Source organism: Podarcis pityusensis (assembly GCF_964106645.2).
Source record: "Podarcis pityusensis genome assembly, chromosome: 1".
Taxonomy (NCBI): Eukaryota; Metazoa; Chordata; class Lepidosauria; order Squamata; family Lacertidae; genus Podarcis; species Podarcis pityusensis.
This window is the reverse complement of record NC_138028.1, coordinates 107,235,260-107,247,651: the sequence shown is the minus strand read 5'-3', so window position 1 is coordinate 107,247,651 and position 12,392 is coordinate 107,235,260. Positions and strand designations below refer to the sequence as shown.

The following is a 12,392-nucleotide window of genomic DNA, read 5'->3' as shown; positions in this document are numbered from 1 at the left end:
GTACAGGGAAACAAGCCAACTTCATACCACAGTTGAAGGCTAGCTTGTTTCCCTAAACCAGGGATGTAGAACCTGTGGTCCTGCAGATGATTTTGAACTCCAGCTCCCAACAGTCCCAGCCCCCATGGCCAATGGTCAGGTTTGATAGGAGGAAGCCTTTACTCCATTAAGTATCATGCCCCAATCCTTCCCTCCCCATCTCAGGCAGAGAAGGACTTTGGAGTGATGTTATGTGTCAGAGGAGTTAGAAGAAGCCCGCAAGCTGCTTTGTTGTATTATTTTGTGTAAGCCACCTTGGGGATCCTTCTGGATCAAATGATGAGATAGAATCAAATACATAAACAAATGTTGACTCTACTCCGCTTCCTCTTCATTTCCTAGTGCTGACCATTTGCTATTGCTGAAGCCAATCCAGTTTTTTAAAAAAGAAAACCCTCCTGTCTTGGTGTTACTGTTTTTTAACCTGTTGTTAACTGAACTGCAACAGAATCTTCATCTTTATTTAGGTCCTCCAGTGGCGTGTACAGCAGGAAGAGGCGTCCCGACTGGAAGCTGCTATCGCTGCCAGGAGAAAGAAAGAAGAAGATGAAAAAGAGAAGTTTCACAAGGAGAAAGAAATGCTTCAGAGAGCAGAGGACAAAGAAAAAGTATGCAAAGTGTGTGGTGTGTGTATGTGGCATGTGTTAAACGGTTAAATACATTTAAAGCATTAATTGATCTTGATACTTTATACCCTTGTAAACAGTCCCTAACATTATTACAGAGATTAATGAGTGCTTAGTGGAGATCTGCCAGGGCTTGTTGTAGCTTGAAAACTCCATGCCATTTTTACTGTGATCGTACCAAGTTTGTTTAATTGGCATTCTTATTAATAGCACAGTTCCAGGCATATGCATGTGTCTCCTACACTGTCACAGAGAGGAAATAATGTCTGGCAGGTTTTGCTGTCAGGAGCTAATGTGGCAAAGACCACTGTGGTTCCCAGTGCTGCAGCAAGGTATGCTGCAATGCACCAAATAAGCATCACAATGTAATGTCTGCACACTGCAATTGGAGCATCACAGAGACAGCTTCAGTGAACAGCGGGCCTGATGCCCATTGCCTGTAGTAAGGGAGAGAAGAAAAGTGGATATTACTCCATATATCTGAATTAGCATTCATTTTGCTGAACACTGGGGGAGGAGGGAAAAAAAGGGGGAGTACCATAGGAAGTATATGTTCTGCTTCTTATCTGGATTCCATTTCCAGCATTGTAGCTACTAAGTAAAAGTTATTTTCACAAAGCAGTATCCTGTTCATTATGAGGGGGGGAGCAACCTTTTAAAAAGGGACAACTTTGTAATAGCAGCCCTTTAGCTTGGCTTTCCAGGTTTTAACCGTACAGCTTAATGTATTTCTTTCCTAGTCCCTCATAAGCAACATAAGTAGGCAAAACATAGAGCTCAATCTTGTACTATTCGGGTGTTTTATACAAATAAAAAGAGTAACTGCATCCAGACAAGAAGCACCTTTATCACTACTCCTGAGGTCTGCATGGATGTTATCACTCCAGCATTTTGCTGCATGCAAATGATTTGTTCCTGTACAAATGTATTCGGCTATCGAGGAAAAGCAAGGCAAATCTAATTATTTCACAGGAAAGTGTTGCCCCCATTCAGTAAAGCTCATTTGTTTTAGGCATTTTGAAATATGTGACAAGAGGAAGACTAGCAAGGGCTGTCTCCTGTTATTTTATTTACATTTCTAAATCCACTGTTTTAGAGGCAGAGTATATTAGCAAACAGAACTTGAAATATGATTTCCCCCTGGCTAGGATCCAAAGGCATTGGACAAGCACTTATGTGTGTTCATTCTGGGATTTCCTTGTTTTGCTTTATTTCTTCCTCCCACCCTGCACCCTGCTACTACTGCAACCATTACTACTGTTACTATTACTAGTGTTTTACGAGATCCTTCCAGCAATTCCTGCAGCCAAGCTGGTGCCAGGTCGCCAGATCTATTGTTATGCTTTCCTTTGGACCACATCAGCAATGAAGAGGGGAGCATCTTGTCGTCTGGGCAGCCCAGGACCTCCAAACACAATGCCCCAGCTTGTGCCCCATAGAGGTCACTTCAGTGCTGTTAACACAGGAAAAATAACACAAGAGGCAGCAGTTATGAGTTACTGGTCTCAACAGCCACAGCAGGTGCTGTAATTCTCCAGCGGTTTGACTTCATCTCTGGAAGCATACCTCATTGTCTTTCGAGATAAACGGATGTCAACAGCAACAACTCCGTAAGTCAGCAAACCACAAAGGTTACCACAAAATGCTTTCAGATTATGTGTAGAATGTATCATTTTGGGAAACTAAGTAGGCCCAATAAAAATGCATTAAAATCTATTAAAAACCATTAGGGTATGTTGCTCCATACAGCTTGTGTGCTGCTACAGTTTGGAGTAGTAATATATATAATGCTGACCAGAGTTTTATTATTATTATTATTCAGGTTTATTCCAAAAAGACTGTTGACCCTACCAACATTTTATGAGATAGCGTGATTTATGTATTGGACAATACAGCATAAAACAAGGCAATTAATACAATAGGACAGATTTTATTATAAGGCATAAACATGTCCAGTGATATTTAGCAGAACTGTGGTAGTAATCAGAGATACCAAGTTGCTGCTATCATCCTAATATGCCTATAAAATAGCTTAAATAAAACGATACTTAAAATTAATCTATATTAGATTTCAACCCTGTTTGGTAAATGCTAATCTGCTGAAACTATCAGCATTTCAGGAAATGCTTGCCTGATAGATTTGACTTGATCTATTGAAATAAGTGCATTTAAAGTGATAGCTTTGGAAGCAATTGTACATAACAGTAAACACTTTGGCAAGCTAAAACAATGCTGCAAGCTAGGTTTTCTTATGCGAGCTGTAATTGTACAAAAAGGTCTCTGAATTTGCTTGTCAAGCCACTAGTTCTGGGTAGTTCCAGTGGCTTCACTGGAATTAATCCACTGAAGATAGCTGTCTTAGAAGGATTTAAAGAGGCATGAAGATATAATTTAGATGCTCCATGACTCTGAAGGTGTTAAGCAGAGCTCCTAAACAAGGTTGTAGATTCATCAGTTTTGTAGAGATCAAAGGTTGCAAGGAGGTTGACTGTCTCCTGCTTTCATTTGAAAGTGGCCACAAAACTGATGGGGTGCTGGATATTAAATCTAGTGAGATGTGCAGCTCTGAAATGTAAGTTAGCACCAGAGGCTTGCCACAGGACCTATCAACCCATAAAAATGGTGTAAGATGGCACTCTGACTTCCACATCAAGGAAATGCTGAGGCCAGCATTTTGTCCTACTTTTATTTAATCAGCCCAGTAGATTTAGTAGATACCCAGTTAGAGTGGAGACTGCCATCTAGTGTAAGTCAGAGTGACTTTGAAAACCCTCAGAATATATAGTTAAGTCCTCCAACCACTGGGCTCACAGTAAAATGGGCATGATAGAAATGTTCATGTTGTTTAGGATCTCGTAAAACACTAGGGAAAACCAAGGAATTATTTATGTACTTAAAATTCACCCTAGACATTTAACACATTCATTTGGATTCATTTGTGTGTGTGTTCTTTAATGAAGCTATTAATTTTGTTGGCTGTAAATTATTGATGTATATTTGCCATCTTAATTTTAACTGAATGATGCATCTTCTGTTCCTTTTACAGGGTAAATATTGTAAATCATATGCTTTTTGAGTTAATCACAGTTTTGCTTCTCTTAAGAATATTAAATGCATGCATATATATAAAGGGGTCCTTTACCTTTACCTTATGTGAGAGCCCAGGATTCTGACAAAGTTTCAGTTTCTTCCTGGTAATAATTACTTGAGAAGACCCCATTTTTCTGCCAATTCACCTTGTCATTCCCATTTTCCATGAATGAATGAATCTTTATTTGCGTCAGCCATAGCAATAGAACAACAATACGATATACAAATCGAAATATCGAAATAAAGAGTCAATTATATAACATACATTTTAGGGTTTTGGCCCATTTTCCATGTGCAGAGAGTCTGGTCTGGATCGGTAGAGGACTACTTCTCGTCTTAACAATGACCAGGAAAACTGTACCACATTGGTATATTTTGGTCATGTAGACCAGCTGTCCGACAAGCGTTGAGCACCTCTTGGCTTCACAAAACAGCACTGAGCTCTGCTGTTATCACTTGCCCAAGGGTTGAGTCACACAGATGCAGTAATCTCTTGATATCAGTTGAAATTGCTCATTGAACTTCAGTTGGGAACAGACTTTACAATTCATATTCTACAATCAGAAAATTCATCTATCCACATTTTCTCCTAAACGTATCTCCCAACCCACCGAAAAATGTGTGAATTAGAGAACAGATGTAGTGGGGCATTCAAGTGGACATTGTACACTAAAAGAAGTATTGCTTCCAGGAATCCCATACTTTCCATCTATTGCCTTCTCAGAGAAGCGAATTCCTCTTCTAAAATCCAAAGGAATATATGCCCATTTCTAGTCAGGAACACCTAATATCCTATAATTTGGCCTGTACTTTGGGTATTGCTTTCATTTAAATATGTGGAAAATGCACCACATTGTTGTTTAATAATTGTATTTTAATTGAGACCATGACAGTCCGGAGATGGAGAAATAAAGTTGGGGTGATTGCTATTTTTTGCTTCAAAGAAATGAAGAGTTTTAAAGAGCAGGGGAAATTGGACGCCCCCTCCCCTTTGAGTTTATTCAAGAGAAAAATCGGTTCTTTCAATTTAATTAAGCTTTGGTTTATCTCTGTGTAGACTGATTTTTTTTTTCACAGCAGAGGCGGCAGTTGTCCTATTAATTAGCCTTTGCTCAGAGCAAACATCCATAGTTGTTGAATGTCATTCTATAAACATCACAGCCAAATTACCAGCTATGAAATATGGTAGAGTTGTTTTCTATATATCTTCTCATATTATAGTACTGGCTCTTGCTTTCATTGGTGCTAGTTTTGATCAGCTAGTTCAAATGCTGCCAGTTTTTCTTATTCTGCTTCCTTTGACATCTGCTTCCAATTATTCTGGGGGGTGTGTGTGTGTGTGTGTGTGTGTGTGTTTGTGTTTAAGAGAAAAGCAAAAAAATCCAATGGCCCATCATTGCATTTGTTGCCTTTTCTTGTCTCTTTCATTCACATGCTCATATCTAGCATGTATACCTCCGGGTGTTTTACTGCTATTTAAATATTGCTCTTTTCTGGATGTGTGGAATGAAACTCTTAGATCAAAGATAACCTGCTTCCTTCTTGATGTTTGCAGGGATAAAGCCGTCTGTAATGCCTGCCCCTAAAAAGGATGGAAGAGCAGAATGCTATAGCAAACACTGCCATACCTAGCAATTCCTCAAGCCAGTTTTCCCCCTCTTCTGTTTGAGAATGTGGAATGGACACTTAAATTGCTATCTTGCTATGGGCAAATAAAACCGTTATTATTGAAACCAAAATTGCCTTTTCACAGTGATAGAAGCCTCCTCCTTTTCAAATTTCCTTTTATGTTCTTTCAAACCTTAGGTGAAAAGGTACTGGGCTGAAAAGCAGCGCAGGTGGAAGGAAATGGAAGCAAAAGATCTTCTGCGTTTGGCAGAATTCAAGAAATTATTGGCTCAACAAGTCATTAAAGATAAGAAAAGGTAAAGTTATAAACAGAATCCTCATGAGGATTATTGACTCATGGTTGGAGAGCAATTTTTAAAAATCTTGTTTTGTTTTGTTTATTTCATAAAATTTATAAAACATAAAACAACAACCTCAAAGCAATACTTTTTAGTTTTATTTACTGTTTTTTTTCTTTTAAAACTGTTTATTATTTTTATTTAGCATGGTTCTCCAATATAAACACTTTTAGTTTCAGCTCAATGGTTTCAGCTGGGGGTAAGCTTTCCTGAACTCAATGGGGCTCAGGGCAGTGATGTTAGTAGTTCTTCGCTTTTGTACTTTCCCCTTCTGTTGCTATGAAGCTGAGACAAGTCAGTGCTAGGTCTTCTCATGATGTAGGGATTCCTGTGAAGTAAACAACCATCATGCATATTTTCCATGCAATGATTTATATTTTGATTTGTTTTTCCTGCCCTCCTGTGAATGCATTAGACCATTGCTTCATCTGGCCCAGAGGTGGGGAACCTGTGGCTCTCCAGAGATCGTTGGAGTACAACTCTCATGATCTCTAAGCACTGCATGTGCTAGTTGGGGGACTCTGAGGTTCCAATGACATCCGGAGTGGCCACAGGTTCCACACCTCTGTTCTAGTGCCTTTTCTAAGTATGAAAACTGGCTGTAGCTCTCTTCAGAATCAAGAGACCTTTTTTCCCTCTGCAATAACTATCCTGTAGCTTTTGGCTCACAGCATCCACATGATTGTAGGCTATGCAGAGATCAGCTTTCAAATTCTGTCGGCTTCCATTCAAAGGAAGGGATACCCTGCAGCTTCCCTGTGGCTCTGATAAGGCGGCCTAGCTCCTTTTCTGAAACTCTTTTTTATTATTACAATTCTTACAGCAAGCAAGGAACATTAAATGTCTCTATTTGGAAGGCAATGCTGGATAGTAACCCACCTCTTTCCTCTGTTGCATGTTGCTGAGCTATTTGTTATAGAAATAATTTGCCCTTTCTTTAGACTATGCCTTGTGGTTTTTTCCCTTCGTTGCGGCTGTCAATCCATTTGGGGACTGAGAGACTTTTATCTGCAGGTTTTGCCCAAGGCCAATAAAGGGTCAGGCACGCTGCCTAAATGTTTTCTGTAGTGATCATAAAATAAAATGAAAACTAAGAACCACAGCGATGACAGCAGTTCATACTTAGATGTTGAATGGGAAAAGATGTCTTCAGTAATCCCTTCAATTGAGTGAAATACTTGCCTAATGATCCAGAGTTCAAAGGCTTCAGGCTGTGATCAGTGTCTGAGAATTAATGTCATTGATTAATATAAATGTGTTAAATTGCTGTAATTTAAGCAGGTTACAACAAGGAGGTATTTAGGGGTTGTGAATGGTGTTGAAGCCTGCAATCCTCTACCCACCTATGTGGTGACTAAACTCGTATCTACTTCTGAGTAGATATGCATAAGGAGGCACTCTTAGGTTTGCTGCTTCCCTTTCCTCACACACCCAGGGCAGCTAGTCTACATTAATTTTCATTGGTGTCCACCACACCTGAGTGTTGCAACATCCAGCTCCCCCTGGCTGCCTCCACACCATCACCTTCTAGCTGCCCTTCGAGATTTCAAAAGGAAGTTGCAGGATATGAAGCAGCATGACCACCTCAAAATGAGCACAAATAATCAGGATTTCACAATATAAATGATGTTGGGAAGGGCCTGTTCTGTACATTATTGTAATGCCAATTTGCCCCTTTCATACCTATTTAAAACTATTTTTTCTTGAAGTCTCTACCTCTCTCTCTCAGTCTTTTCATTCCTTTCATTTGTTTCTTCTCTCTCTCTCTCTTTTCTTTTTTTTTAAAGTGTGACAGATTTGATTCACTTTCCCCTCAGCAATTCACCTGCAGAATTCACCTGCAGTTCTTCCCAGCTCCAAATTTGAAGTATGTTGAATCTTCAGGGCAACTTATCTTCATTGATCTGCCTTTGAGCTCCATTCATTATATAACCTTTACTCTGAGGCATCAGTTCTGCTTAAAGTATTCACTTGTCAAAGCATTTCCCTCCTGACATGGAAAGCACACATTGCCATGATCTGAGGATTTGGTTCATATTCATGTTTTAAGTGTCAGATGAGAGATGGATGTGAATTCTGCACTTGGTACCTACAATCCCCATATAAGCTCTTCATGGGCACCCTAAATTAACAAATTCTGTGAATTTAACCCAGAACTATGCTTTTGTCAGGTTTCTGGGGGAATGTGCAGTATCCACACAGCTTCAAAATGAAACCTAGCCTTGAAGATATAATGAGATCCTTGTAGGAGATTTTCTACAGAATTTTGAGAAGCTAATTATTTGGGAATTGTAAAAGAAACACAGGCCATATTGAAAACAAGCTCCTCTCCCACCCCACCCTGCAAATTTCATTTTAAAAGTACATGTATGAAAGTATAAGCCAAGAGCCAACTCCCCATTTTGGAACTCTATCACATAAGTTAGGAAATGGAATGTGAGATTCAGTTAAAACGATTTGCTCTCTGTCCACGCATAAGCCAAAGCAAGGCTATGTCAGCATTATCTCTGGGCTAAGATCTAGGCTGTGATCCTATGCATACTTATCTGGGAGTAAATCCCATTGAACTCACTCATAAGATCGTTAATATCACAAAGTTAGATTAATGTTGCTTGAGACTAAATCCTGTCTGCAGTTAATAACATTAATGATGCAAATAAGTAGCGAGGAATCCATTGGGTAAAGAGAATCCCTTGTTCTTCAAGTCTGCCAGGATACCATTTGGAGCAGCTGGGTCCTTGTTATCCCAGCTTATTAGCACTGGGTGGGAAGGGTCCAGGACAGGGTTATGTTGTTAATTGTGGGACCCATGCCATCACACTAACTCTCCCCATATACACTATACCATACATATTTAATGTGATTTCCTGTTTCAAGCCTTTCATTTTTAGAGAAGGCTATTGAGTGGGACTTCTAGCTTCATACTCTCCAGATCAGTTTTCTAGAGGCTTTCCTATCTGAATTTTGATCTGACCGTGAAACCGAGACTTCACAGGTTGCCTTGAGGAATGATCTTCACCTTTAGATTCATAGGAACAACGATGGCCTGCTGATGAAGTGTTGGCAACTCAGCTGCAAGACCTGGCAAGCATTAATAAGACTTCTCTTATGGAGTGTTGCAAGTCCAGTCTTGCCTTCTGCCTGAAGCTGCCAGAATAGGCAATATTGTGCAGAGGTTTGTCTTTCAGAGGAATCGATGTGCTAGTGACAGCCACTTCTGCTTCCTTAATTCATACGGGTCTAGCTTGCAACTTCTGGCCATAGTGGGGAACCAGACGCAGATAAATGACTGAAGCTACACCCTGACAGGACCAAGGGTACTGCTGGTTGGTTGCTGTTGTAACAATCACTCCACCTGGCTTCAGAAAAAGGAAAGAAATGGGACTGTAGGTCCTCTCCATCAGCTCTCCTGAAAGACCATCAACTTGGGACTACTCCTCTTCTTGAATTCTTTCCATTCCAGCTGGTTGTTACAGGAACTCTGTACCATAATAACAAATAGTGCCTACGTTTGGGGTTTTTTTACTTCCCTCCCTCCCACCTTCCAGTCCTCTTTACTTTCCTTTTTAGTTTATAAACCTGAGGACAGGGACTATCTTATCAATGTCAGCTATAAGCTTTATTGGAAGCCTTTTTTTCTGGCTGTACAGCAAAATAAAAGTAAATCAGTGGTGGTGGGTAGAAATAATAATAACAGATGGTGTTCAACCACGGCTAGTTTTTCATGTTTTCAGCCTTAAAGTGTTTCTTGATCAGTAAGTTTGTGCGATTGTAGCAAATTTCCATATTTTGAGAACTGGCTCTCACCCATTCTATTCAGTCTGGGCCAAGCATCCATTAGTCATATAGTCATATATCTTCTTCAGTAAATAAGAGCATATATAACAGCACAGCACTGAATTCCGCTCTTAATTTCCACAGCAGTTTTTGGGCAGGTTGAACTTCCCTTGCCATTTCCCCTCCTAAGCAGTTGGGAAGCTCTCATTGTTTGTTACCTTCTTGATACCCTGCACAACAAGTGAGTCAGGATCCTTCCTCTCTTCAAGCCCTCTGTGTGTGCACCATGGACTTTGAGAAAGGGCCATAGCTTTGTCATAGAGACTGTGTTTTGCATGCAGAAGATCACAGGATCAATCCCTGGTTGATCTTGAGATGGGGGGGGGGGGACTCCTGCCTGAAACCTTGGAGAACCTCTTCCACTTAGTATCGGCAGTGGTGAGCTAGATAAATCCATGACATTTGCCCAGACACTTCCATTGTGAAATGTTTCCTCAGCTGGATAATATGCAAAGAGAACATCTCACTAGTGCCTCAGTGGTTCCATGCTGTCTTCTAGACACAGTTCCAGGTGTCAGTTTTGACCCATAAAACCTATACCAGTGTGAGTGTGATGTAAGCTAAAGTTTCTTTCTTTTCTTTGTTCCATCATGGACTTTGAAGTTGCTTGAACTTTATTAAGCAAGCACCAATTTGAGTAGTCATTTCAAGGGCTGCCCACAATTGTGAGAATAATTTCTCCCCTAAGGGGCCCCCCAAAGTCTTACCCCAAATACCTGTAAGAATACCCTGTTTGGGCTAGCATTTAATAGCCAGGTTTAAGAAAGTGAGATGTAACTTTTATTTTCCATAACTAAATGTTCAGTTGTGTCTAAGATGCGCAAGAAGTTACTGTGACTCAGGACCAGTAGAAAGCACAATGATTTAAAGTGATTATTCCATTGTTATGCAAGCCTAGTCGGCTGGCTGGCTGTAAATCAGATAGGGAACAAGTAGCTGCCTGATCTCACTGAGTCTGAGCGTTTGTGTTTGTGAGAAATGATAAATTCACAAATCAAGTTACAAGGTTTGAATCAGTGCTTTGGATATATCTCAGTTGTGATCTTCTTTTTCTCTACCACAGGAGCACAAATGGTTCTGTAATCTTTAATTTACCAAATCAATTATGTTAAAAATTCAATCCATAATATTTTAAAATATTTATTATGCCATGCATGGCAATAGCCTATCATGCAAGATATGTTGCTGGGAAGATCAATAATCGGATTTCCCAGTGGTTTTGTTTTTATTTAAGCAGTGGTAGGGTGGGGTGGAGAAGCTACTATTAGTTCTGCAAGGGAATTATTTCCCTGAGAAGGATGGGCAACATCTGTGGGTATGTATGATTTAGATGAAGGAATACATATGAGAAGTAGTTAAAGACCTCCCACAGCTCTGCCCTTCCAGTCATATTTTGAGCCCCCTGTTGCTGCTTCTATGGGATATGTGTGTGTGTGTGTGTGTGTGTGTGTGTGTGTGTGTGTGTGTTAGTTCAAAGAAGTGTTATAAAATTGGATAAAGGATGTTGCTATGGCCTAGATAACTTTTACCTAATAAAGAAGTAATGAACCAATGGCAAATAGGTGATCAAACTGTGAAGGACCTGAATATAAAGAATAAAACTGCATTAAAAAAAAACCCTAATGGTAAGTGGTTGTTGCATTAGTAGGTTTTTCTAATCTCATCCACTGTTGAATCAAGTTATGTGGTTTGTTCACAAATTAGAGTAGCCTCCACGCAAAATGGGCTTGTGTCAACCTATCCTTGCATTCATGTTACCTGATGGCACAGAGGAAGTGGTTACTGTTGATTCTGTAAGTAGGGTGGCTATGATATCTGGGATAGTGCTATAACATTTCTGTGCTGGTAAATGGTAATGTAGTATGCAGTATATGCACATGTGTGAATAATGTACTGGGTCTGTTTGTAATGACTCTGACACAGAATCTTTCCTGTATGTAGAGTAAAGGCTTAATTGATTTGGAGTATGAAGTAGCTTGGAGTATGGGTTAATTGCTAGCCAAGCAAGGCTGTAGATGCTAAGTGTCTGATGTTGCTTTAGGAAGCTGAATAGGGCTAAATGCCCTGTTCCTTGTGTCTGGGGAGCGCTCTCCGGGCAAAGAAAATCAAAGTCTCTTTCATTGCTGCAGCTTATAGTATCACATCAAGCGCCAGCCTTTTGATGTATGCACTTGCCAAACATTCTTAACAAATTGAAGAGTATAGGAAAGTGTTAGAAGCTATAAAGCCATAAATAGGCACTATTGACTACAGTTCTAAGTAATCCCATGTATTGCTTTGGGGAGATTTCAGACGTATTTAATAGGTTATTTTTCAAAATCTAGTTTCGAAAACAATGAATCGTAATAGGTAGGAGCAGAGGCTGAACTTAGCAGCAGCTGGTAAGGTGGTATGCAAGGGGCAGGAAGAAGTCACCACTGCTATTGAGCAGTGGTGGAATGGATTTCATATATGTAGTAGATATGAGGCAGCAGTGGAAACTGACATCATTGCTCATGCTGGGCACTCTTACCCAGTTTGGCAGCTGCACACATATGTGGTGCAAACTCCAGCAGCTACTGACCTTGCCATTCCTTCTGTCTCTTGCTAGTCTCTGATCTTCCTTCCCCCACAATGCTGGCTGGTGCCCATTGGGACTGGTGGAGTTAAAGGCAAGGAGGTCAACAGTAGGTGGAGCTAGAGTCATTGGCAGGTAGGGCTAACTTTTGTCCCTAACCTCCTCCTTGCTGATTTCTACAAGGGCTGTTAAAAAGCAAGAGGGTGGGTTTGGAGGAATCAAGACTGAGGTTGATAGAGAGGTCTTTAGCTTGCCCTAATGGACTAGACTCTACTG

At 40.2% G+C, this 12,392-nt stretch overlaps 1 protein-coding gene across 6 annotated transcripts in view; it reads left to right on the top strand.

Annotated features, from left to right (window-relative positions):
- The window catches only part of CCDC148 (coiled-coil domain containing 148), a gene marked incomplete at its 5' end in the record, with an annotated part of 109,019 nt that overhangs the window by 84,609 nt on the left and 12,018 nt on the right, over positions 1 to 12,392 (top strand). For all 6 annotated transcript variants that reach the window (XM_081006980.1, XM_081006979.1, XM_081006978.1 and 3 more), the window contains 2 exons: positions 507 to 647; positions 5,562 to 5,680. In XM_081006980.1, the coding sequence (XP_080863106.1) occupies positions 507 to 647; positions 5,562 to 5,680 (260 nt within the window). The remainder of the gene's footprint in view (positions 1 to 506; positions 648 to 5,561; positions 5,681 to 12,392) is intronic.